The sequence below is a fragment of the Chanos chanos genome, chromosome 10, assembly GCF_902362185.1.
Source record: "Chanos chanos chromosome 10, fChaCha1.1, whole genome shotgun sequence".
NCBI classification, from domain to species: domain Eukaryota; kingdom Metazoa; phylum Chordata; class Actinopteri; order Gonorynchiformes; family Chanidae; genus Chanos; species Chanos chanos.
The window spans coordinates 19924203-19950840 of NC_044504.1; the positions used below are offsets into that span (position 1 = coordinate 19924203).

A 26638-nucleotide genomic window follows, 5' to 3' on the forward strand; every position below is an offset into this window, starting at 1 on the left:
TAGCCCATTCATATAAAGACGTATGGCATGATAAATTACATCATTTAGGTTTATACACAAGTCGTATTCAGTGCAGTCAGGCACTATCATGTTAAATTAGTCACTGTTGCTACTCCTTGCATACAGGTAGATGCTTCGAGGCTCAAGGAACAACCGAACCTAAGATGTCGTTTTGTGTTTTTGTACGTCAGTAGGTGGCGGTCTTTTCTAAGGCTCTGTCCGAACTCTGTCTCTCACACATTCTCAATACCGTAAGAACAGTTCCAAAAGTCTTCATCTTGATCATCGTTTCCATAAGTTAATTAATCGGTTAATTAATTAAACAAACCCCCTTCTGACCATTTCAGTGTGACGCAAAGATAAAATTGTGAACTTATAAAGTCGTCATGACGATAGCAACTGCACACATTAAGACATAAAAGACATAAAAAGAAAAGACATAAAAGACATTAGATAGTTAGATTAATCGTGTAGCTCGTAGCCAGCCTGGTCTTACATAAATTAAACTGTGTGTGTGTTGGGGGGGCAGCTTAGTTGTAAGGGACTATTAAATACGTAGACGCGAGATAAATTCCGCGCAATAACTGGTAACCTAATACTATAATTAAAAAGGACATCTGATACCATTCTTTGTGAACAAAGGACGGTCGCACCACCAATTACGCGTCCAACAAAAAGGCAAAAACGTCCTCCTACTGTAATCAAATATTCATAGGAAAACCGCTGATATTGCCGCAAGTTACAGAGTTAATAGCTACATACATCATGTATCTATATTGACATACAAACACATACAGTACTTAATAAATATAAACGTTGACATCTGCAGTTCAAGTTATGCGCATGATCGGAGAACCACTATCGACATAATAGCAAAGACAAACCAAGGGATCTAAACATTAAATCGCTGCGTGTGGGGCCTCGGTGCTTCAACTAATGACGTCATGTCAGACGCCGTTTAGCGGTCACTATGTAGAAAAACATCGCACCACTCTCATTTCAGAAGATGGCGGAAAGCGAGTTGAACGTGGATAGTCTTATCTCTCGGCTCTTGGAAGGTGAGCTATGAAGGCGGCGTGTTTATCTTTTTCCTCGCTGTTGATGTACCATTTGTGTGGGGGTGTCTGACTGTGAAATTTCGATGTCTGTACTCTGCAATCAAATATGAAAACGTTGTGAAAAGAGACGTGAATTTACTAGCTTTATGGCTATGCTAATGATAGCTTAGTGTTTATAAACACGATCTGGACGTTGAGATGGATAATGGTAACTTCAACAGCTTTGCCTGCTGACGAGTTCACTCCACCAGTTATGTATTAGCAACACGTTATCTGATTAAAGTATGATAGCAAAGCAGGCAAACGGGTAATTTTCATCCGTAGGCTATTAGTTGCTAGCTACAATAATAGAAAAACTAGGGAGGGTCGAACACTGTGGACGCTGCAGTATTTGCTGCGTCGGTGACTTCAGCTCAGTTGGCATGAAAAGCAGCATGCGAACATTACCACTCGTCTTAGCTGGGGTGATTATAAAAATTAACTATTTGTTTAGTGATATTGCTTTGCAAGTTGGTGGCAAGCTAGCTAACTGACACGTAAACGTCCGTTGGCAACTAGAAATTGTGAAGAGAGGAAGCGAGGCGTGTCAGATGTTTTGGACTGTCCACACAATACATGAGCACTGGTTTTCTCTGCTCGCCTGTTTAAGACATGTTTATTCTCGTGTAGTATATATTTTGTGGTCTCATAATGTTTATTTAAATGTTAAGTGAAAATAATTTCTCTAGTAGGTGAAGAGTCCTGTAATGTGGCGAAAACATTAATTGTATTATCTGTATCATGGTAAAACCCATCGGAAAAGTTGTAGGGTAATTTCCCTCTTGAGTTCATTTGTCTGGCGTAACTGATGAATGTGTTATAGAGTGAAGAGGCAGGTGAGAGAAAAGGGGTGTGTCAGCTGAAATACTCTTCCATAGTTCCTGTCCAAGCACCAGTCCACCTGCTTGAGAGAGAGAGAATATGGATAAGGTCGTGCATCTAGTGCAGAAGTTACTGCATTCAGAGGTCACAAAAAGGAAATCCCATAAAAGAAAAACGAAAGGCAAAGGGGATAAAAGAAAAGCAAAAATAACTGCCGTTAATAAGAAGTGATCCTGGTAATTCACATTGATAATTTTCCTCATTCAAAGCACTCCTAGCATTCATTCGTTAAGAAGTGTTGTCAGTTTTAGCAACTGAACAAGTTCACCTTGTGTGATCAACCAGGCTGGCTTGATCTGCAACACAACACCCAGTTGATTTAGTAACCAGCAGCAAAACAGTATGGAGTAGTTAGACCTGTCATCAGCATGAGTTCTGCAACAATAATTACTACAGTAATGACTTGGATACTTATCTTCGCTGAGCCTGTGACATCTTGACACGACAGGTTTACCTGTCAGAATAGAAAGCTAAAGCTTATCTGATTAAGAATTTGTTTGTAGTTCTGTACTGTTAAGCTAATGTGTGGGTCCTGTTTATCAATGTTATTGCACTAAAGACATGTTTGAAAGCATTCTTGAATTTCTCTAGAGACAGGCACACACACGCACACGCAGACTATCCATGAGTCTTCCATCTGTTCTTTACACTCCTAAATCTCTCCTGTGGTGCCCAGTATGATTGCTTTTCTCACTGTTGCCATCTGCTCCACTGAGTGACCCTCGTAGTCTCTTCAGCTCACCTAATTTTTCTCCAGAACAAAACTTTTATTTGCCTTCTGTCCATTCTCCTCATCAGTACTCTCTTTCTCCACTTGTCACACTCTGTCTTGATAAGCCTGTGGGTATGCTGGCTTTCAGCAGCTGCTAATGTATCTGTTTCTTCCTCTCCATGTCCTCTCGTCTTTCTGTGCTTCCGTTTATCTTCCATTTCTCTGCCTCATTTTCACTCTCACCTGTCTTCTCATTTCCCTTTCTCTCTCTCGCTTTCTCTCTCTCGTTCTCTTTTTTTCACCCTCACCCTCATCTCATTGCTGTTAATCATGTGTCCTAAATCTGCTCTAGACAGATCTGTCATATTTTGCCAAATTAACAGAATACTTAATCTGGAACATTTCGGTAGTCATATAGAAGATTTGCCATTTCAATTTATAAGATTGAATTTATTGTTCAAAGTTGATTTTATGAATATCATCTTTTGAGTTGATACTTGGGGACAAATGTACCGTAAAATTGTAGTTTTTTGCCCCCCTTGTCTAATGTCGGGGTGAACCACAGATTACTGTACAGCACGTTTGAGTAAGACATTTTAACCGGATTGTTTGTACTCATGACATTTGTGTACCACCCTTAGCTACTCTGACTGTCCCCCCGTTGTTGTTTCTTCAGTGATACTGCTGACTCAACATCAGCTTCGTGAAGTTTATAGGACTCGTCATTCATAGCCAGTCGTCTGTCTGTTCTGATTTGAGACTGGTTGCTCCATACATTCTGTCACAGTAACTTCATATTGGACGTCACCACAATGGATGGACACTTTCGTTCTTAGGGAACAGCTGTGTGAGCGTGAGACTGTCCATCCGTTTTAGATATCACACAGCAAAGTCTTTCATTAGTCTGACCACAGAGATTTCTGTTCATTTGTAATTTTTCAACTTGACAGTAAGAGGCCCTGACTGACTAAACACTCGGGTTCCTAGAGGAGCACTGCTTGTTTTCACTCTTGAGCATTGTTGGCACTTTCTCATTTACTCATGATTAATCTCCTGGAATTAAGAAAAGAGAGCTGGATTACTCAGCGAGACGTGCAAGCACGGCTGATCAGAAAGGCCTACGGTGGATAATCCGGCTCAGACTGCTCCGTATAAGGGCTTTCCAGTTTGCCACCCGTCAGAGAAACCCAATATATTTGAAGCGGAGGCCCGTGTTTATGCACATGCACATGCACATGCTGCCTGTCGTGGTTTCGGATCACCCATGTTCTTTGACTGACTGGGAAAAAAAAAGGTCTGATATGTGCAAACACACTGCTCTGTGTGTGGATGTGTGGGTTTGTGGATCCATGCAGGCGAAGGAGGATAGCCTCAGGACAGAGCTGAAATGGCACAGAGCCATTATATAACTCCTTCATCATTTTTCACATTACCAACTAAATAAATAAATGAAACAGTCTCTCTTTCCTGGTTCCCCGGGATTTCTCTGCATCTGATTGGATATGAGTTTGGAGACATGTAAAGAGTGTGCCGAAGGTGATGTGTTCTCATTCTGGCGCCAAGTTGTTCTCCGTCATTGAAATCTAACAAGCAAACGAGAGAGCAGTAAGTCTCACTCAGCTGTGAAATTGCCATAAGGTAGGAAGAAAGTTTTCTGCCGGAGGTCCGCTGTTGTTTTGAATCCTCCATGGCCTATACCCAAATATAACTTTTCTTCATTTTTTTTAATGTGACTGAAGGTATGAGATCAGATTGGTTTGATTGCTGCAGAAGTGTAAACATTGTCAGCAGTGTTGCTGTGATGCAGAGTAAGGCTATATTCATTCATGTGCCCATACTGAATTATCTTCACATTCTGCTTAAAATTTTTACACTGGTTTACATCCTGTGCTCCAAGATGATAACTGGTTTACATTTTAAACCAGTAAGGAAATTAAATGCTTTTGTGTGAGTTAGCTGTTGTTTCTTTCATCATCATTTATTTCAGCCATTTAAATTCTTTAATGTGTTACTGGTTCTCTTGAGTATTCTGCATACTCAGTAACACAATCTGTTTGCTCAAAGTCTTCCTCTCTGCTTAGAGGATTTTTGAATCCTGTTGATGTGAGACTTCTAGAGCAAATCCCATATATCGAATTTCTTAGAAATCACCTGTATATGCTGATTAAAGATCTCTTCATTATCCTCTAATGATGGTAATGATATTAGTTGGAAATGATTCTAGTTCTCTTGTTCTCGTTCTCAGACTCACACCTGTAGAGCAGGAGCCCTGTGGGACAGTGGAGGCATATTTGGCTTGGTCCTTCAGGGTTACAGCCAGCCCTGTTTTGTAGTGCACAGTATAGACTTAACTCATGAGCTTGTGTCCTAAACCAGAGGTACAGAGTAAATGAGTGGTGCTCATGCTGGGAGGAAGGAACTGGGACTTGTGGCCAATGGGTTGAATAATTCTGTCTTTGTCCATACAACTCCATGATGAGTTTGACTCAAGATTCCTTGAAACAAAATTAAGCGATGAAGAGACCTCTAGATAAACCTTACCTAACACCTCTGAGCACATATTCCCATCATAACGATCTTGGTAAACTGGGATAAATGGGACATTTTAAATCTAAGAAATCTTTTTTTTTTAAAGAGATTTTAAAGGCTGTAAATAGTTGAGTAAAAGGCGGTGAAGATGGTGGTCGGTGCACTCATGACTCTTTGGTCCATGGCAGATAAGCCTCTGCATCTGAAACTCAGTTTCTCTCTGCCACAGTACTCTTTAAAACTATTATTTATCCCAGTAACACAACACTTAGCTTTCCAGCAGTCAGTTCCTCCTTTCACCCCTGGGTAAAGAAATTTAATTTCAGAAGGATAGTCGTTCAGCATTTTTATTAAGGTTTTATGAAGTTTTTTTATTGAGGGTTTTTTTTTTTTTACTAGTAATTTCCTCAGTGAATTGTTGAATTATTTTAATAGCAGGATCTTTCTGGGCATGGATTTGTTGAAGCATGTAAGGTTGATCTGTAGACTGTAAAAGAGAGTTTGGACCATCTAGACTAGATTTCCTCTCTGTTTTGTCTGTTTGGCCTGCTGAAGTGTGTAGCAGTGTGTTCATTTGGTTTCTGTCAGGCCCCTGGAATAACCATAATTGGCTTTCTCTGCTGCTCCTATCAGGGTTTAGAGAGATCTCTTTTATCTCTTTTCTGTATTCTTCTCTGTCTGTCTCTCTCTGTCTCTCTGTCCTTTTGTAGTGAGCTGCTTTACCATAGTTTCATACTGTAGTGTAGTTCCACAGTTAAGTGCGGTTCAATGCTGCACTTGTCTACCCGACTCAGACCAGCAGGGCCACCACAAATATAGACCATTGCAATATCTGTTTCATGATGGTGATTACTATAATAATAGGACTAGTCAAAACTGTCAAGTCAGATAGTAAGATAATCAGAGATATGATTAGATGAACAAATGCTTTGTCCCCTTCCTGTGTTCCAGGATGATAACAGGTTTTAGGAAAACTCAATAAAATATGAAATGCAATATAAAGCAATAAAATGAGAAAATTGCAGTGGCAGTGCTAATGACAGCAGTGCTCTCGGTGCTCTTTGTCTTCAGTGCGAGGATGTCGTCCAGGGAAGATTGTCCAGATGACTGAGGCAGAGGTGCGAGGCCTGTGCATCAAGTCCAGGGAGATTTTCCTCAGTCAGCCTATCCTACTGGAACTGGAGGCCCCCCTCAAAATCTGTGGTATGACTCCTTTCTCCTCATTCACCCTTCTTCTCACGTGCCCTCTCTCTCTCTCTCTCTCTCTCTCTCTCTCTCTCTCTCTCGCTCTCTCACCACACAGCTGCTCTTTCTCACTCCACTTCTTTCTCCCTTATGAATAAAATACACCAAAGCTGTGACCTTGAGTAGCATTTCACATTTGCATTGTAATAGAGGGTGTGACATGTCATTACCCTTTTCTCGCTACAAGATCTGAATGCACATTTGGAAGCAGTACTCTGGTTAAGATGGACCTGTACCTCTTCAGTTTAGCTGAGGCGCCAGTGATGTTTCGAAGTAGATCAAAATCCCGCCTGCTTTCGCTCCTTCATTTCTGGCCATAAGACTATGTTTTTGTTTTTTTCTTTCTTACTTGCTGGTGAGTCATGTAGATTTAAACCAAAACATGAAAACCTTGGAACATTAGTCTAGACTTTGGCTTGTGTTTTGGGTTTCAATCCTCTTACAGTTTTACTGAGTTCTTGCGCTGTACTTAAAATAAACAGCAGTGTGAAGAAACTAATGTCCTTATATAGTGGAATGTTCCTCATGGGCAGTGCTGCAGCTGGAGCTCTCTGTGTCTTAGCCGTGAGCCTGAAGCTGAGAAAGGACAACTCTCTCTCTCTCTCTTTCTTTCTTTCTTTCTCTCTCTCTGTCTTTCACTCTCACTCTCTTTCTCTGTCTCTCACTCTCTCTCTTTTTCTGTCTCACTCTCACTCTCTCTCTCTCTTTCTTTCTTTCTTTCTTTCTCTTTCTCTGTCTTTCACTCTCACTGTCTTTCTCTGTCTCTTACTCTCTCTCTCTTTCTCTGTCTCACTCTCTCTCTCTCTCTCTCTCTCTCTTACTCTCTCTCTCTCTCTCCAAAGTGACCCTGCACGAGATTTAATCCCCACTCCAAACAGGAACAATCTACTGCTTTGATGCGGACTAGAATTTGCTTACGTAACAGACTGTGTGAAATACTGGGTAACATGAAGTCATTCTCCCTCTTCAGTGCACTGTGCTGCACTGTACACACACGCACATACATATATATATTCACGGCTGCACCAGCTACCACCATCTCTTTATCTCTTCGTAGCTCTCACAGAGTTTAGTACACTCCCACCCTCTTTATCTCTCCCCTGCAGCCACTGCAGCTCTCTACACAACTGCCTTTCCCTCCCTCTCATGCCTCCTGTCGCTTTCTCCTACTTTCTCTAACCTCACATATGCCCTCTCTTTTTTCCTGCTCTCTTTTTTCTTCCCTCTTACACTCCTGAGCCCTCTTTATGCCTACACTCACATTGTATTACTAAAGAAAATCCATAAAAACACACACAGGCAAACTTTGGCACTACAGTTCTATTCATTTACTGTGCCCTTGCACAGAAATAGCTTCCCTCCTACTAACAATGCCTGAATCTGTACTTTCCAGGCTCCCTCTCTTCTGCTTGTCTCTGTTTAAAGAACACCACGAGTTACTGTAGCTTTACCTCTTGAACAAACATCCCATGAAAACTTTACACACATTCTTGTGTCCTGTATGTTATAATGTTTGTGTGTACGTGTGTTTGTGTGTAAGATGAGAGTGTGAGCGAGTCTATTAGCTTTATGTATTGATAGATATCAGTGCTTAAAATATCAGTCAAACAGAGGTATATTAAAGCAAATGAGTTCAGTTTCCACGTTGACTTGTTGAAATCATGATCAATATCTCAAAGGCTCCCTTTTGCATCATTCAATCCTGCATTTATTTGAACTGAACAGAACAGAAGGAGACTCTAAGGAAGCATTTGACCTGATGGGCTAATAGTTGTGGAGATTTTTTGAGAAAGTAGGTTAGTCTGTGCCTCACCTCCCTGTCTCTGGTGTTAACTTCACTCCCCCAGAGTGCTTTACTTCAGCCCACTTACTCTACACAGCAGTTTAAGCTTTATCATAAATTATGCAAAGTGTGTGCCCAACCCACACAGACACACACACACACGCGCGCGCGTGTATGGGTACACGGCTATTTACACATTTGTGAAGACCTGAATGAATAATTGAGTGTGGTGAGGAATGCATGTGCTGTGATGCCGTGAGACTCATTAAGAGAGAAAAAGTGACCATACTAGGTTCTTCTCTCCCTGTTCACCTCTCGTTTCAATCCTGAATTACAAAAAGAATAAAAGAATTTCTGTAATTAGTAGTCTAGTCTAATGGTTGGACACCAGAGGGTATTTTTAAACCGTCTTTCACTCAATCGTGTGTGTGTGTGTGTGTGTTGGGTGGCTGGGAGCAGAGTCCAGTCATCTGTGATATGACAGTGCCAGTTTGTAGAGAGACTGTTCTAGAGCCTGCAGGTCATACTGAGTTAAAACAGTACAGATGTTATCATACTCCTCTGTTCACTGCCTTTTATAGAGGTGGTTTTCACTGACTGATGCCAGGTTCAGCACTTGTAATCTTCTCAAGTTTTTGTTCTTATCTGTCCCCTCTTATTATCTCTTCTCCACACTCTCTGTCTTTATCTTTCCCTTTCTCCCTGTTTCGTCCTCTGGATGACACAGTGTGTGGGGAAGTGGAGCAGATGGATATAAATAACAGTGGAATGAGGGCAGGTTTAAGAGAACTCCTGTCTTTCTCTCTTTTGCTCGCTCGCTCTCTCTCTCTCTCTCACACACACACACGTACACACACACCCTCTGACCGAGACTGTTCTGTTTGCTGTTTATGTGACAGAGTCTGTGTTAAAGCATGCTTCACAATATGTATGTTTATGCATACGAGTCTGGCTCTCTGTGCTAGGGGAATGGCTGTGTGTGTGTGTGTGTGTGTGTGTGTTAGGACCTCATTAACCTGAATTCTGTTTGTACCTCTTGGGTGACAGTGCAGATCTGGAGACTGCAGTATGTCATGCAGCTACAGTCAACCCTGTGTCCTTCAAAAAGAGTGCCCCCCCCCTCACTCTTATTTCCCTTCCTCTTGTGGTATCTTTTCCTCTCCATATCTCTCACTCCCCCCCACTGCCATCTCATCTTCCTTTGCCCCTCTGTAAAATCTCCCTGTCTCTCTCTCTCAGGTGACATCCATGGGCAGTATACAGACCTGCTGAGGCTTTTTGAATATGGGGGTTTTCCTCCAGAGGCCAACTACCTGTTCCTGGGGGACTATGTGGACCGGGGAAAACAGTCCCTGGAGACCATCTGCCTGCTGCTGGCCTATAAGATCAAATACCCTGAAAATTTCTTCCTCCTGAGGGGCAACCACGAATGTGCCTCCATCAACCGCATCTATGGCTTCTATGATGAATGTGAGTCTCAGATATTCACGAGAACATAGAGCCATAAATATACAGTAGTAATATACACACACTCTCATGTGCTGCTTTTTGTGCTCTGTTCTTTCTCAGCAGTATGACATGGTGCACTCATTCTCACCCTTGTGGACATGCACACTTGCATTCCTTCTCCATATAGCATATTTATAGTCACAGCGCAGAGACATAAACACACACATAGGCAGGAGGACAGGGTACTGTGATGAAGGAGCTGTGCTGTGAGGAATGTGACAGGCTCAGATGCTATGTTGAATCTCTCTCGCTCTCTCTCTCTCTCTCTCTCTCTCTCACACACACACACACGCATGCACACACACACACACACACACAGGTTGGCACTAAACACATGGATGTGTTATTGACGTCAGAACTCTGGGAGAGAAAGACTGTTGTGATAGTGTGTTAAATCTCTCTCTCTCTCTCTCTCTCTCTCTCTCTCTCTCTCTATCCCTCTCTCCGGCTCTCTCTCTGGCTGAGCATGTCTCTCCCTATCTGTCTATCTCTTGCTGTCTCTCACTCTTCTTCCCTCTCTCTGCGTGACTCAGGCAAGCGCAGGTTTAACATCAAGCTGTGGAAAACCTTCACTGATTGCTTCAACTGTCTGCCCATCGCAGCTATCATAGATGAGAAGATCTTCTGTTGCCATGGAGGTATGGATGAAAAAACAGAGGAGATGGCAAAATAGAGAGAGAGAGAATGTGCACATAATTTCGCCTATCTTTTTCTGTTGGAAAAAGACTTGTAAAGCATGCCAAAGGGTAGGATGACATTCAGCTGTGGCCCATGCTGAAATGAAGACCATACTTAAAGATGCCATGCTCATCAGAGTCTCTATGTCAGTCGCCCCCTTCGTTTTTTTTCTTTTTTTTTTAAACAACTTTATTCAGTCGGCATAACACTTCGCACAGAGGATTGTCCTAGCATTCTCCCTTCCTCTGAAATGGTTTACCTACAGAAGTTAGGGAGGCAAACTCTCTGCATACCTTTAAAACCAGACTAAAGACTTATCTATTTTCTCAAACCTATGGATAATATCATTTTGATTTGACTTTGTTATAGATATGTAAAGCCCTCTGAGACTATAAATAGTGATTTGGGACTCTAAATAAAATTATTATTATTATTATTATTATTATTGTTATTAGAAGAAGAAAAACCTTGTGTCTTACCCACAAGACTGATTCGTTTAACAATCATGTCTTATCATATCCATGCTCTCTTCTCTTCTCTTTGACCATCTTTCCATCCAAGGCCTCTCTCCTGACCTGCAGTCTATGGAACAGATCCGACGGATCATGAGGCCAACTGATGTGCCTGATACAGGTTCGTGTTACTGCTCTCGTGCCTTCCTCTAATAGCCTGGTGAAAAATTATTCTATGTATGTTATTGTTTAGATGCTCTCACACTCAGAGTTAATCGAGACTATTGTCTTGCATAATATAAGTCAGCTGTTCTGATCCCTTCTCTCTTTCTCTGTCTCTCTCTCTTTCATCATCCTCCTCTTTCCCTCTCTCTTGATCCTTCTCCCTCACTCTTTGCTGTAGGTTTGCTGTGTGACTTGCTGTGGTCAGACCCAGATAAGGATGTGCAGGGCTGGGGGGAAAATGACCGGGGTGTATCGTTCACGTTTGGAGCAGACGTGGTCAGTAAATTCCTCAACCGCCATGATCTGGACCTCATCTGCCGAGCACACCAGGTACGTGTCCCACAGCAGGCTGGCTGGCTGTCTGACAGAACAAACATATCTGACAGGGCTGCCCTAGGCCTGAAATGTAGATTACAATAGTGGGTATGGGTGTGCGCTTGTGTTTATTGTGTGTTCTCTTGTGGTCGGATCCTGAACAAGTCATTATCATATCGCCTGTCGCATCCACTCTCAGTTATAACACAGTGTGAGGTTCATGTTGAAGCTGGAGGATGATCATTAAAAAGTATCAGATAATAACCAGCTGCCATATGCCACATATCGGTGAAGAGGCTTTGTCTCTTAGTTTGCATGACTGTGCTGTTGAGAAAGCTCGCTGTGTTGTTGTATAGTGTGCTAGAGTAGTCATAGTGGGCTGTGAAGTCACTCTGCTGTATGTTGTCTCTAGGTCGTAGAGGACGGCTATGAGTTTTTTGCCAAGCGACAGCTGGTCACTCTGTTCTCAGCCCCCAACTACTGTGGAGAGTTTGACAACGCAGGGGGCATGATGAGCGTGGACGAGTCTCTCATGTGTTCCTTCCAGGTATGCCTCTCTCCCTTTTCTGCTTTATGAGGTGATAATACTCTATATCCAACACAAGGTCTCATCTTCTCACAGATTCTGAAGCCTTCTGAGAAGAAGGCTAAGTACCAGTACGGAGGCGTGAACTCTGGTCGACCCGTCACCCCTCCCCGCACTGCCCAGGCCCCTAAGAAGAGGTGAGCGTGTGGCCCACTCTACGCCACCCGCTTGCTCACCCCCCCTGCCCCGCCCGCTGCGCCCCCTCACCACCTCGCCCCCACCTCCTCCCCTCCAGAACCCCTTCCCATATGTGGGAGCTTCTAAACTGGCCCCACCCCCCTTTTATCATCTCCCACCCAACCTCAGCTCCTTTCTTAACATTCGTGTACATAAATTTTGCTGTGACCAGTTGATATCTTTCTTTTTTTTTTCTCTCTGTTTGTCTGTATTTTTAATAATCTTTGTGGGGGTTTTTTCTTTCTCTCCCGATGGCTTGAGTTGTAGCCATGTTCCAACTCTTGAGGTGCAATGATGTTATTAACTCCATGGTGAGCTGCTTGAGTTTTTTTTGTTGTTGTTCTTTTTTTTTTGGTAACGGAGGCAATGGCAATGAGTTAGTTTGAATTCCTGCCTTCAGACTGAACAGAGAGAAATCTTTTTGTTTGCCTTCAACAGTCCTAATGCAGTGAGAACCTCCAGAGCAGACTGACCTTCTTATGTTCTACTATAACCCCTCACACACACACACTCTCAGATAGCCTAGAGAGAGTAAGATGTTGTTCAGCCTCAGTAGACTCAGAAACATCTCCATCAGTCTAATGGGGTGAGTCGTGACTGAAAAAGGTGATGGAGGGATGGAGTAAATACGAAGGGAAAAAAGAGAGAGGATATTTTAATGCATTTGGCTGTATCAGAGACTGCCAATGGCAGTATTATACTTGTCTTAGACAACAGAAAAGCCGTGAGTCATGACAGATGAGGAAACCGATATAAGTCTATTATAAATCTGTAACAAACATTCAGTCTCATGCTGAATTACCTCTCTTCAAATGAATGAAACTAAAATGTTATGAAGGAAATTGCACATAATTTACATGAAAGGAAACATGAAGGAAGGGAAAAGGGAATGTAATAGGCGCTCAAATGGTCGTACACGCTCACTGTGCATTATCTCACACAGCTCTGGATTTTGATATTTGTACATAATGGGTAAATAAATTTAGCCAGGACACCCAATGTCTGTGAGATGTTATGGACGTAGTTGGTAGCAAACCAGAAACTTTTCACATCTGTTTTTGAATGTAATGGGTATGTGGCTTGATGGGTTATTGTATTTATGTGAGTTTAAATATTAAAGAACAAAGTGACATTCCACTTCGTGACAACTTTGCATGGCCAAGGAACATATCTGTAGTATCATTTGCTTTCTTAAACACACCACCTCATTTAAGACTTTCACGCAGTAAAATGAGCCAAGATGAGAGTGAGGGAAAGGGAGAGGAAGAAGTGAGGAAGGCTGTTGGTCAAATGGCTCAGTGATATATTTGGTAATGGCGCCTCCTGTTGATTATATAGTATTATTGCACCAAGATTGATTATTCTCAGATATTTTGCAGTAAGGTGCTCGATCATTAATCCCCTCTAAATGACTTAATCAGAAAACAAATTCAGCATTTGTGCTGACCAGCGGTACTGAAGATGCCTATTCCACAGGATATGTCCTACCATTGGCTGATGACTGTCAGTCATACCTGTTACAAAGACAGGCAAATTTATGTGGAAATTGTTGCCTCATATTGATCTTTGTAGTATTTTTTTTTAAATGTTTTTAAGTTGCGTGTTTTTGTTGTTTACTGTTCTTTCCTTAATTTATTTCCAAATGTTGGGAAACTGAAAGTGTTATAAAGTCAGTTTTGAGATTTGTACAAGTGGATTTCAGACTCTTTGAATTCAATAAATGGAAGAAACTACTTTGGACTTGATGTGTTTTGTTTGTGTCCTGTTTGTTCATGTGTTTAGACCTCAGAGATCATTGGCGGAGTGCTGGAATTATGAGTTCAAAACTCACTGATATTAAACAGTGGCATCAGTAACAAAACTTAAAGTTACTCATTGGCACTATGGCTGTGTGTCTGCTCTCATTACATCTGATTTGACAAAATTATATTCATATAGGACTGATGATGTCATTAAGTCTCTCTCATTACATGGTTCCGACTGCCCAGGCTGTCCAAAGGGATAATAAAAGAATCATCCCCTTTGTAACAAAATTTGTTATTCACCTGTAGTTTTACACTCAGAACAGTACTAAACAGCTTTTGTGATTTGGTTTTCATTTCTAGCTCACAGCTTTTGGAACTTTCGTTGATTCTATCTTGTCTGCCTCACAGACAGAGGCACACAGTTCTTCTCGTTTGTTATTTGAATCGGGCGCCCAGAGCACTCACGTCCACTCGACTTGGTCCAGAGCGGGCTCCAGACCTTCCTAATGACTGCTTTCAGAGGTCCATTGTATATCCAATAGAAGAGGCCCAGAAGGAAGCAGGGCATCCCAAGGTGTAGGTCTGATAGGAGCCACATCAGGACCAGCCACAGAGCCACCTTCAGTACCAGCAGGGCTGTCAAAGCTGACAGGCGTAGCATAAGCCAGTGCCTCAACAGTCTGACAGGCTCTTCTCTGTGCTGTAAGAATGGTTAATAATTTATGTGGAAAACTCCAGAATAACCATGACTGATGAAATCTGGAACTGATATTACAATTTGTAGAAAATCAGGTAGGTGTGTCCATCTTACCATATGATGTCCTGTTGTGCAACCCTGGACAAGACTGTCTGACACTCTCATGGTTTCCATGTTTGCAATGATGTGCTCCGAGCTTGGCCTTTGAATTTGTTTTCAGCAGAGAGAATATTGTTTCCTGTTGAGCCCTTGCTTCCACTGTTAGATTTACCGTAGAATATATATGTATATATATAGAGAGAGAGAGCAACATGAAGTTGGGGGCTACTAACTGAGAAAGAATTGTGTTTGGTTTGATTCTCCATTTGGAGGTTCAGATGCTTTCATGTGGAGGACCAGCACCAGCACTACACATTTTTAAGATTTTAAAATTATTTGCGCAGCTGATTTTTCTCCTTTTGGCACATCTTCAGATTTAACTTTATATCGACTTAAATAACAGCAGTCATGGCATTTATAAGTCAAGCAGACTTGGAAAAGGCTTGGATATTTACTCTATAACTGCAAAAGTACAAAGCACGTTCATGACGAGAGGAGAGGGAAATCCGTTTCTCTGATGCACAGTCTATGAATTTTCTGCATTACGCGTTCAACTTTGTATTTAGTACATACAAATACATAAAACTCTGTTCCGCGGAAAAATTAGTATGGTTTTGTCTCTCATTTCACACACCTCTCACTTCACACACACACTTCTTGTTGTTAATAAAGGTGCGTTCTGTTAATCTATTAACTCTGATTCATCCGGTAACTCACCCCCAGATCGTTCGCTGTTCATATGGCCAGGCTTTTTTCTCTATGACGCTCGGAGGACGCTTGTGACGCCGACAGGATATTCATCTCCATATTTCTTTGCATGGGTAGGTTTATAACCCTTAAAATCTGAAATTGTTCATTTAGACTCCCTTAAAAATGAGAAAATCTGCCTTTAATTACATTTTTGTTTCGTTCTTAAGTCACTCTCGCTGAGATGAACTCGTTTAACCCACCGTATTGTGTGGAGGGCCATTAGAGCAAACAAGTTACCTGCTGACCTGCTGATGCAGTGTCATGACATTATATCGGATAAAACTGATCATAAACAAAGAACAAGAATGTAATCAGAAGAAGGAAATACAAATAAACGTTACTGATGAGTGAATGAAAGATTTCATCGATTTATTTTCAAAAGAGAAAAACAGAACAATGTTTTAATGCACATTTCTGTCATTTGAGTTTTCCTCACATCCATGACACTAGGGGGCGCCATACAAACAGATATGCTCACAATCCTTGTGTACTTCTATGGTTTACGGATGTGTCACCAAACAGCTGAAGGGAGTGAACAACAGTTGAGAATACATCAGTTTGGGGCTTTCTTTAGAGTTTTTTGTGAAAAATTGCGGTGTGGATTATTCACACTATCGACAGAAACACCTGGTGTATTTAATTTTCATCAAAACTACACAGCGACCTAACGACTTGAATGTAATAATCTCGACCGTACGGTCCAGGTCCTCTATTTGCTGATCCGGATCAATATGTCCTGCTGTCTGCAGGAGTTCTGTCGGGTCCAAGAGCTCAAAGCGGTCCGGGAGTTCTTGTTTCATAACCAGCAACCCGCAGGCTCAGATGATAAAAACCAAACAGGTAACTCCAGCTAGTCAAGCTAGCCAGCTAGAGTATTATACCACGTTCAAATATGTTGATATCAATTACTAGTTGATGAGAAAGAGTAAGTACTTGCATACAAGTGATTTTACTAGTAAAGCAGTTGATTAAAGTGTTACATATAAACCAGGTTACTTGTCAACTTTTTTTTAACATTATAGGTAATGCTGTTGCTTTCTGCTAACTTTTATAAAAAACATAAGCTTCTCACTTTTTTATTTGTTTAAATATAAATATAAACGTGAACGAGAGATTAAAAAAAGATATGTCGATTTAACTGATTGACAGTTTCGACTGTAGATAGAGGCGAGGTGATTGGACGAGGTGATCTCACCCTCAATTACTCTACTGAACCACATGACAAATAATAATTTTTGTTCCAGCTGTAAATGAAGATAGCAACTGTCGTTAAGTGATGGTTTTGCTGGTTAGAAATCTGGACAAAGAGCTCAGAGGGTCTCCATCCATCTGCTATAGTGAGGATGTGAAAACGTACCGATAAACATTGCGACATTACTTTCTCTGCAATTTTAAATGTAGTTGCAGCGACGATTAAAAACAGAATTTTCATGTGATAGACAGAATGCAAGGTCGTTTGTATGAAACTGACATTATAAAGCTTGAGAAAGAGAGAGTTCCAGGGTTAATGCGCCCCACGCAACCGCTGCGCTGCGCGTCGCTGCAGTAACAGCGAGACAAGGAAAGGGAGGGTGAGTTTGCCCTTTGTGAAATGAGTCATTCAGCGCGAGGGCACTGGAGAAGATTACAGCGTGATAGAGAGAGAGCGAGCAGAATGGATCTTACCTGTATCTAACTCCCAAAGAGTCAAACAGTACATGTCATGAGCAGCACAATTACTGTGTTCAGTTGACAGTTATCATATCGGCACAGAATTTCTTCTCTGGCACACACACCTGAAGTCTACAGCTCTGATTTTACATCTGTTATCCTGCCCTACCATGTTTATAGAATCTCCTTTAGAACTTCTCTCCTTGTGTCACTTCATTTCTGCACTCACCCTTTCTATTTGGATTCTTTGAGTATGCTCACAGAAGGAATAGATTACGTATATATGTGTATTCATCACTCTTGTTGCTCAGATATTTGATGCCGTTGATGCAGTGGCCAAACATCATGTTGTTTGTTTGGCTGCGTTATTCATAGAGTCACATTTTATTTTTAGCTCTCTAACGGTGGATGCAGCCAGTGGCAGCAGGCACTTTGAAGCTTTGTGCCTGTTAGTGATGCAATCCGTCTACCGCGTCATGGCTTTTCTCACTGTCAGTTCTCTTTAAAGAAAAAAAAATTAGGAAAATCAACATAGCAGGCTACATAAAGAAAATTTAAAAACCTTCCAGAGAAATGTAAGGATTTTTTGAGGGGTTAAAAACATCCTTCTTACACGGTCTGTTTCAGTTCACGAAATAAAGAAATGTTTCGACTTTCAAGTCTAATGTTGAAGCTGAAATGAAAATTTCGTTGAATTTGTAGAAAACAGATAAAAAGAAAAGTTGTATTTGAGATGTGTGGTTCTACCCAGTTGTGCTAAGGGCTGGAATTTTACACACAAATCACCATCAGCCAGCACATTATGTATGATCATTTGGCCACACCTTTATCTTCAGCATGTTTTCTGCAAATCAGTGCCATTGAACATTTATAGAACTGTGAACATGTGTAGGGTTGTGTTCATGATAAATCTGTTTGGAAAAAATGAAGCTATTATTCATGTTCTTTTGCAGTGAATGCAACATCTAACAGAGTGATTTTGTTGTTGTCTTTTTTCCTTTTTACGCCCCCTCACAAGCCATTTCTGTTTCTTTTCCTTGTACCATTATAGAGAATGAACTAAGCTGGGACGATTCAGACTGGGGCTCTTGGGAGAACCCAGACGCCAAAGAAGATGGAACCACGGTCAGTCTCTATCTCTCCATCTCTCTGTTTCTTTCTCTGTCTCTCCCCCCTCTCTCTCGCTCTCTCTCTCTCTCTCCCTCCCTCTCTTACACCTCTGATACATAGCCCGTTATTATAAGCAAAACCTAATGTAAACAATGTGTTTATCGTCCACAGGTTGAGGATGAGAATCAGACACAAGGGGCTCCCTGGCTGCAGGATTGTGTGTTGTCTCTCTCTCCCTGCTCTGATCTGCTGGTTGTTGCTTATGAGCATAAAGCTGCCTTCCTCTCAGGTGGGTTTTCACACTGGCTCCTGATATCTGCACTGAAGCTGTGTTTCATGACGTTTGGATGGTTTATGCACTGACGTGGTGTTCTTGCAGCTAAGTGGCGGACGGATGACTCAGGGCGGGAGGAGATGACACTGGCTGTTTCCTGGAGTGGAACCCTTAGCACAGAGGAAGGGTGAGAAGAGGGCAAAGTAGTGAAAACAGCATTGAGATTAAAGGGTTGACAGAAGAAGATGAGACATGAAAACCACAGAGATGGCATAAGAGCAGCTGAAATGAAAATTATTTTAGTTGCACATGAGGAGAACGAGGAATATGATTTGATTATGGCATTGAAATAAGGAAAGCATATATGAGCAAGAAGCTTTGAAGGAATCTTAATGTTGATGTTTTTGAAGATCTCTGAGACATTCTCTCTGTCCCCCTACAGGGAATGTGTTAGCAGTGTCATCTGTATACCACTGGCCAGCCAGAAACGGTAAAGCCTCCCTTCTGCACACAGTCACACACACACACACACACACACACACACACACACACTTTTACACCCACAAAAACGTGGTAGGTGAGGCAGCGGTCTGAGAACGGCCATCCTGCTCCAGAGCACCAATCCATAAGACAAGCTACACTAAAGTTTCTCTCAGACACCCAGTACGGACTCCTAACAGAGGCAGGCTCTCTAAGATCTCACCACCATATCCATTTTCTCAGTCAGAAACACACATTTACCATGCTTGAATAACAGAATTTCCTCACGTGCACATTTATGTGTCTATACTCAGGAGCTCCACTGGTCGACCAGACTGGACTTGCATAGTAGTTGGCTTCACGTCGGGATATGTACGCTTTTACACAGAGGTATGGTGACTTCACCCCTGACCCTGTGTCACATTTGGGACTCTGTACTTGTTTCAGTGGTGCTGTTTTATGAAATTGTCTCAAACCGTTCTGTCACTGTGATACTCTAAGTGTCTGTGAAGGCTATAATTTGATATTTATGAGGTAGAAAGAGGTTGGACCAGCACACTGATAACACACATAACCTGGATGGCAGTCAGGGTTAAGGCTTAATAGGTGGAATTTGTCAGTTTGAATCCTGGCCTGGCCCTAATGCTGCTGATTTATGACCTGACTGCAGCTGATTCTTGCTTGCTCTTTCTCCGTGATACGCTTAAATCTCACGAAAAAGCGTAAAGTTATATAACAATCAAAAGAAATAATATTAATAATTAAGCACTGTTTTCAGTTGAAACTTGTTCTTTGTACAATTCCGTTATAAACTAACTGGATTACTCATACTTATTTTTCCTAGAATGGCGTTCTTCTCTTAGCCCAGCTCCTAAACGAAGACCCTGTCCTCAGACTGAAGTGTCGCACCTATGAAATCCCTCGTCACCCTGGCATCACTGAACAGGTCTGACCGCCACTCTCTGTCCCCTCACAGTAGATTTACTCATACCTTTAAAATAGGAGTCTTACTGTACATTTAAAAAGTACATTTAAACATCCAAAAATATAAGAGAGAACCTACACAACATTTATAGTGTTTTAAAAGTTAATCATTCTAAGTTGATATGTCAGCTTTATATGACACATCTCACACCATTGAGCCCTTTCCAGTTACATAACGTAGGAAAACTGTTGGTTTTGTCTCCTGGAGAAGTGATTGGCTGATCTGTGTTCTGACCACTCCCCTATCTGTATCTGTTAGCATGAGGAGTTAAGCATTCTTTATCCAACTGCACTGGTTACCATTGATGGCTTCAGCCTTTTCCAGTCACTACGAGCCTGTCGAAACCAAGTTGCCAGAGGTATGTGTGTGAGTGTGTGTATGTGTGTGAGAGAGAGAGAACAGGACAGCCCCACTTTGTGTGTGTGAACATAGAGCCTTGGTTGCATGGCTGTAGATGTTTTCTGAGACTAAATACTCATTTTCATGTTTGAAACTAAACATTGTTGCTCAATTTGAGTCTGTGAATGTTCAATGTGTTTAGTTAGCGGACACACGACTACCTCAGAATTATAGAGAGATATTTTAATAGTAACTGGTATTACACACTAAATTAGTGGTATATTTTAAAAACATTGTTTTATTTGTATACTGACTGGGCATACAGAACTCTCCAGAAAGGACTCAGGTACATAGTTCAAACAAACTAGTCTCTCAGCAGTGTGTTGCTTGATAGCTGGCTTTACTAGGTGTTGCAGAATGCATTCCAGAGTAGACCACACTAGACTGGAAGTAAGTTTGTTATTTCAGTATAAATGCTTATGATGTCTCCTGCCTTGTTCCCATTCAGTTCTGGGATTTAAAAAAAAATATTTAGTGTGTTTATGCGTGTTTTTTGTAGCCATTGTTAACTCTTTAATCTTAATCTCTCTGTCTCTAGCTGCAGCAGCAGGCAGTGATGTGGTACAGCCTCCTCCTCTGGCCTATAAGAAGTGGGGTCTGCAGGACATGGACACCATTGTAGACCACAGCAGCGTGGGTACGAGAGGGTTTTTTTCCCCCCAAAACAAAAGAGGAGGCAGGAAATAATGGGATGGCGGGGAAAATAGTATAAGCGTTAGTTCCAGTACATTATCAATATTCTGTTTGACCTTGACTTAATAATTTAATGATTAATTTGTTTTTAGATGGATATCCTCTGTAAAAGAGTGTATCCTCTCTTTTCTGTTACCATGCTGCTATAATGCATTTTCTGACTCTCTCTGTTTCTGTCTCTTTTTTTCAGGTATAATGACTCTATGTGTGTTTGATCAGATGAAGAATGCCTCTATTCTGGGGGGTTTCCATGCATCAGTCAAAGGCAGCCCCCCTGCTATGAGCCAGTATATAACAGTGGGGGGTGGTCCCTTCACCGGTTTTTACTATGCTATAGAGGTACTGTTTGTCTGTCTGACTGACAGTGTGTTTCTTTCATCACCACGTTCTCTTTAAAATGGGAAAAAAATGAAACACATTAACTTTCTCATTAATGTCTATGGCGTTCAATTTCACGCAGTGTCCGTGGTGCTTAGAATGTCAGATTTATCTTTATATCATATCATTTCATATAAATAGGAGAGCACGGGTTATATTTTTGAAAATGCTGGTGACTGCAGTGTGCAGCTGAGAGAGTGGTATTAAGTAAGATTACATGATGTTTGTAAAGTTGCAGGAAACATTGATCTCTGTAACAGTGCATTTGAGTGTCTTTGTGTGTGTGTGTGTGTGTGTGTATTTGAATCTTTTTTTTATTTTCTCAAACTGTTTTTTTTTTTGTGGTGTAAGTACACACAGATTAATATTTGCACAGATGTTAATATGTGAGTAACTGTCATTTATTTTTTCCATTCCCCTTTTTTTTCTCCAGGGAAGCTCTCAGCCTCTCCTCTCCCATGTAGCTCTAGCAGTTGCCAGTAAACTCACTTCAGCTCTCTTCAGTGCTGCCAGGTGTGTGTGTGTAGGTCTTGTCTCTGTTTAATCACTTCCTCACACACTGTCCATTCTCTTCCCCTTTCTGTCTTTCCCCTCCTCCTACCGCACTCAGTGCTTTTTCATTATTCTCTTCTCTCTAAGTGGGCAATGAATATAAATGTGTGGTCCCAAGGGACAAATCTACAGAACAAGGCAGAAATCTTCTTTCTCTTTTTTCTGCCAACCGCTCATTTTCTCAGTGGTTGGCTGGGATGGAAGAATAAGAATGAGGAGGAACCAGTCCAAAAACAGAAGCCGAAGGTGGAGCCGGCCACACCTCTAGCTGTGAGGTAACAGTCCCTCCTTGTCACTCTAACCGTGAACTTTGATGGAACCCTGTGGCGGCTAAACGGCGCGCCACTTTTTTGAGCATGGAAGTGTAGCACTGTTTTCATACTCTTAAAAACTCAAATGCTTTGAAAAAAAAAATCAGCTTGTAACTTCAGCTTCTGTTGCCATAACTACTTATACAGCTTGTATAAAACATTCAGCTGACTAATAGTTCACATTCTTATGTTTATTGTACAGGGGCAATACATTTTTTCCTCTCCTTTCAGGTTCGGCCTGCCAGATTCCCGTCGCCATGGTGAATCCATTTGTCTGTCGCCATGCAACACACTAGCCGGAGTAACCGATGACTTTGGTCGGGTCACCTTGCTGGACGTAGCCCGGGGAATTGCCATTCGCATGTGGAAGGGTGAGAGGCAGAGAGAGCGAGGGGGAGCTGTGGTTGTATCACATTAGTGTTTGTGACAGTGCTGAGAGAAGGACAGTCTCTGAGTCACTGATCAGACCTTGTATGATGTTAGCGTCGGCCTTGGGTGAGCGTACAACAGCTAGATTATACTGATACAGACCTGTGGGTGTGCGTGTGTGTTGTATCTTGCTGAGTCTTTGTGTGTTTTGAAATCTTTTTCTCTCTGTTTCTCTCTTTCTGTGTGTGTATGTGTATGTGTGTGATACAGGTTACCGTGATGCTCAGCTGGGTTGGGTGCAGGTATCAGAGGCCCGTGGGGAGAGAGAGCTGGCCACCTCTCCCTCTATGCCCCGCAGACATGCCCAGTTCCTGGTCATCTACGCCCCTCGCAGGGGCATCCTGGAAGTGTGGGGCACACAACAGGGCCCCAGAGTGGGAGCGTTCACCGTGGGCAAACACTGCAGGTAAACACACACACTCAAAAACACACAGCTGGTCCCGAAAGTAAGGGCATTTACTACTGGCAAACTCATATACACACACACACACACACACATACACACTCCCTAATGTTACATACAGGAGCAAATACTACACATGGCTTATATTAATTAAATAAATGTTGGATTTATGTTTTCCTGAGCGTAAATGTAACAGGTATGTGACGTTAGAATTTACAAACAAAGAATGATTCTGTCTATCCCTTTCTCTCTCTCTGCCCCTCTCAGATTGTTGTATCCAGGTTACAGGTTAATGGGGGTGAACAGCGTGACCAGTCAGGGTTGGCAGTTACACACACAACAGGTGTGTCTCCTAGACCCTGTCAGCGGAATCCTGCGTACCATCACCATCCCCTTCCACCTCGCACTCAGGTCTGAATACGCACACGCACACACATGCACACACGGACACACACACACGCACGCACACACTTAAACAAGAACATAGTCACACAATCACAACACCACGCCACACACATTTACACTCGTTTTTTTTCCCCCGTCATGGTAGTGATAAGAAGAGTGAGCGAGCTAAGGACATGCACCTTCTCAAGAAACTCACCACACTGCTGAGGAGCAGGGAGGTAGAACCAGGTGAGAGAGTGAGAGAGAGTGAGTGGGTTTTAAATGGTTGAAACAAGCTAGGCCCTTTTTTTCCCAGGTACACTCAGGTGACCTTTGACGTGTGTGCATGTTTGTGTGTATTAACAGATCTTCTTGAAAGTGAGGCTCAGAATGTGCTTCTGGACATAAAGCACCCTGCCATAAAGAAACAGGTCTGACCATTGTCCTCCTTCAGAACCAATATCTCACACTTGAAAAATAATTTCATCATGAACACTTTATATCTAACATAAAATAATAATATCTTTATAAGTGAAGGCTTTTTTTCACTCATGTTTGACTGACAGGCATTGGAATCTCTCCTGTCCAATAAGAATGCCCCAGTCTCGTGTTTAATCAACATTACCCGCACCATGTTGGCCAGCTTGAAGGAACAAGGTAATTCTTGGTTCCCAGCTGTAGATATTTAATGTCATTTGACATTGTTGAATTTATTATGTTTTCCCCATTGAAGAAATGTTTACAGATTGGTGTCACAGTTGTGTGACAGTTGTTTACAGATTGGTCACAAAATTGGTCACACAGCTGTGTGCGTGTGTGTGTGTGTGTGTGTCCGTGTGTGTCCGTGTGCGTGTCCGTGTGCGTTTGTAAAACAGATCCAGAGGCAGTGGATGAAGCTCTGTTGCAGTTGTGTTCCTCTCAGCTCAGACTGCTGCAACTGTACACAGATGTCCAGAAGCTGCACTCACCTGATTCTTCTCCATCAGAGAATTTTGTAAGTATTACAAACACACAAACGTACATATATAAAGTCATTTATGTTCACCCAAATGGACACATAAATAAATAGATAAACCCCCACCCTACTTCCTTCTCTTCTCTACAGAGTCCATCTCTTGAGATTGACGAGGACCTCACACGGATTGGGCCAATCCTGCAGCGTTACACTGAGAACATGTCCCGCCCTTCTGTCTCATTTGCCCAGGACCCTGAGGGTCCTCTCCCTGTCCGCCTCTTCCTCTCTCACCTAGAGTGTGAGGGGAAGGAGGTGCGGGTGGTCCGCGGACCAGACAGTGACTGGACCCAGCTAGGTAAAAGCTTCAGCTGTGTGTGTGTGTGTGTGTACATGTGTGAGCATGTCAACACAAAGCATGTGTCTTATGTCCTTTGCCTGTAGGGAGTTTCCTGTTCTGGGGTTGTCTGTCTGGACAGAGCTCTCTGAAGACTGTGTGTGACACTCTGCAGCAGAGCGGCATCGGACCGCAGCAGCTTCTGGTGAGAGAGGGGTGCTTAGAGAGAGAGAGAGAGAGTGAGACAGAGAGAGAGACAAAGAAATAGCCAAAGAAACAGGTGAAGCACTACCAAATTCCTCACCTTTGCATTTAGTTTCTAATTTACCAACAGAGGGAAAAAGAGAGTGGTGAAAAGATAGAGGAGTAGGGGTAGAGGAGTAGGCAGGTAGAGAGAGGGCTGAAGAGTTCAGAAAGGTTACTCATGGCACAGGTCGAGAGACTTCTCCTCCTTCACAGTGTTTTTCTAATATGTATTAGACTGTGTGTGTGTGTGTGTGTGTGATATAAGCATGTTATTTTTCTCTCTGTCAGTCTCTGCTGTTGAGTGTGTGGCTGAACAAGGAGAAGGAGGTGCTGAAGATTCCAGAGGCCATTAGGAACCTACATACACTTCTTGTCACACTCAGCTCTATGAAAGGTTTGTATGAGAGTATGTGTATATACACAGTAATAGTCAGTGATGTCTATCTCTGTAAGAGAAATGATTTGGGTGCTTGCGTAAGCGACTTTTTCCCAGGTGATATTTTACATTTGACCATTTGAATACTTGTGTGTAATATCTATAACACATCTTTTATCTGTTTCCTGCTCTCTTTTCTCTCTCTCAGGGGCAGTGGATGAGTCATGGGATTTACAGTGCGTCTCCCCCTGGTGGCAGCAGGTTCGCACTGCATGTGTTCAGTCTGAGAGTGCTGGTGCTGCTCTACTGGCTGCTCTGGTGGCTCACCATGCTGCCAAGAGCTCCATCAGCAGTTTGGCAGAGACTAAGGTATGGAGCTTACTTGTATGTCTGTGTGTGCACATTAATTCTGTGTGGTTCAAGGTCGTTTTGGTAGTGTGTGAATTGAAGAGGTGTGCGTGTGTGCGCGTGTAACACTGTCTCCTGTCTGTTTTAAGTTCCAGGGTGACTGGGAGTGTGTTTCATTGGAGCTGGAGCAGTGGGTGGTGTGTGTGAGGCAGCTGGAGGATGTTTTGGCTTTGCAGACACTGCTGAGCCTGCCATCCCCTCAGGGCTCACCAGGGGGCGCTGTCCCTCGCTGTTCTGTTAAAAGCCTGCTGGAGAGCGGCAGAGGTAACTCTCTCTGTTTATGTTTCTCTGTTATCAAACATGTTTTAACTGAAGAGCTCTGTGCATCATTTCATTTCACTTAATAATCAATTAATTGAATTTTTATGACCTTTCACTGTCTCCCTTCTCCCTCACCAGGCGGCATAGCTGACAGTGTGGCCAAGTTGATATTCAGACAGAGTGTATCACCTGACCAGCTGAAAGAGATTTTACAGCAGACCACACAAACAGAGAGTTTGGACCAGCCTAAAGAGCCAAGCTCAGAACAGAGAGAGACCAGAGCAAACCTTGACAAACTGGAAGGTATCTGTTTAAGTCCATTAAAACATACCCAACAATAGCCCACTTTCCCACACGTCTAAATCACATACCTATCCAGTCACAGCAGCGCAGTTCACTGGATTCCTCACAGGGTGACATCATAATTCAAATGGTACTAAGAAAACTCAACTGGCTCAGTGTCCAAACAAACGTTGCCAATCCTTGTTTCATTTAATCCTTTCCTCTCCTCTTGTCTCCTGTCATTCTG

At 42.3% G+C, this 26638-nt stretch overlaps 2 protein-coding genes across 3 annotated transcripts in view; both read left to right on the top strand.

Moving 5' to 3' along the window:
- Nucleotides 1–999: 999 nt before the first annotated feature.
- Nucleotides 1000–13920, top strand: ppp1cb (protein phosphatase 1, catalytic subunit, beta isozyme). 2 transcript variants are annotated; one of them, XM_030786207.1, is made up of 8 exons: nt 1000–1058; nt 6292–6423; nt 9488–9718; nt 10291–10395; nt 10997–11068; nt 11291–11442; nt 11840–11974; nt 12050–13920. In XM_030786207.1, exons 1-8 carry the CDS (start codon nt 1007–1009, stop codon nt 12152–12154), a joined length of 984 nt encoding a protein of 327 aa, XP_030642067.1. In that variant the 5' UTR covers nt 1000–1006; the 3' UTR covers nt 12155–13920. The 2 variants fall into 2 exon arrangements, with proteins under 2 accessions (XP_030642067.1, XP_030642068.1); XM_030786208.1 differs by lacking the exon at nt 6292–6423 and having other exon boundaries at nt 1007–1058.
- Nucleotides 13921–16025: 2105 nt separating this feature from the next.
- rab3gap2 (RAB3 GTPase activating protein subunit 2 (non-catalytic)) overlaps nt 16026–26638 on the top strand; it is a 14062-nt gene continuing 3449 nt past the window's right edge. The window contains exons 1-25 of the mRNA XM_030787017.1: nt 16026–16321; nt 18183–18256; nt 18413–18530; nt 18621–18702; nt 18958–19005; nt 19310–19385; nt 19840–19941; nt 20239–20338; nt 20918–21016; nt 21263–21411; nt 21884–21963; nt 22188–22277; nt 22545–22684; nt 22953–23148; nt 23413–23556; nt 23696–23778; nt 23896–23960; nt 24096–24186; nt 24405–24523; nt 24635–24839; nt 24926–25023; nt 25353–25458; nt 25649–25851; nt 25944–26112; nt 26248–26412. Of these exons, the coding sequence (XP_030642877.1) occupies nt 16213–16321; nt 18183–18256; nt 18413–18530; nt 18621–18702; nt 18958–19005; nt 19310–19385; nt 19840–19941; nt 20239–20338; nt 20918–21016; nt 21263–21411; nt 21884–21963; nt 22188–22277; nt 22545–22684; nt 22953–23148; nt 23413–23556; nt 23696–23778; nt 23896–23960; nt 24096–24186; nt 24405–24523; nt 24635–24839; nt 24926–25023; nt 25353–25458; nt 25649–25851; nt 25944–26112; nt 26248–26412 (2911 nt within the window). The 5' untranslated portion in view covers nt 16026–16212. The remainder of the gene's footprint in view (nt 16322–18182; nt 18257–18412; nt 18531–18620; nt 18703–18957; nt 19006–19309; nt 19386–19839; nt 19942–20238; nt 20339–20917; nt 21017–21262; nt 21412–21883; nt 21964–22187; nt 22278–22544; nt 22685–22952; nt 23149–23412; nt 23557–23695; nt 23779–23895; nt 23961–24095; nt 24187–24404; nt 24524–24634; nt 24840–24925; nt 25024–25352; nt 25459–25648; nt 25852–25943; nt 26113–26247; nt 26413–26638) is intronic.

Excerpts from the sequence above, each read along its gene's own strand:
- ppp1cb (XM_030786207.1), top strand. The coding sequence starts at position 1,007 with ATGGCGGAAAGCGAGTTGAACGTGGATAGTCTTATCTCTCGGCTCTTG. Across the intron at positions 10,396-10,996 it reads GATCTTCTGTTGCCATGGAG|GCCTCTCTCCTGACCTGCAG; the intron begins GTATGGATGAAA and ends TTTCCATCCAAG. Across the intron at positions 11,443-11,839 it reads TCATCTGCCGAGCACACCAG|GTCGTAGAGGACGGCTATGA; the intron begins GTACGTGTCCCA and ends TGTTGTCTCTAG.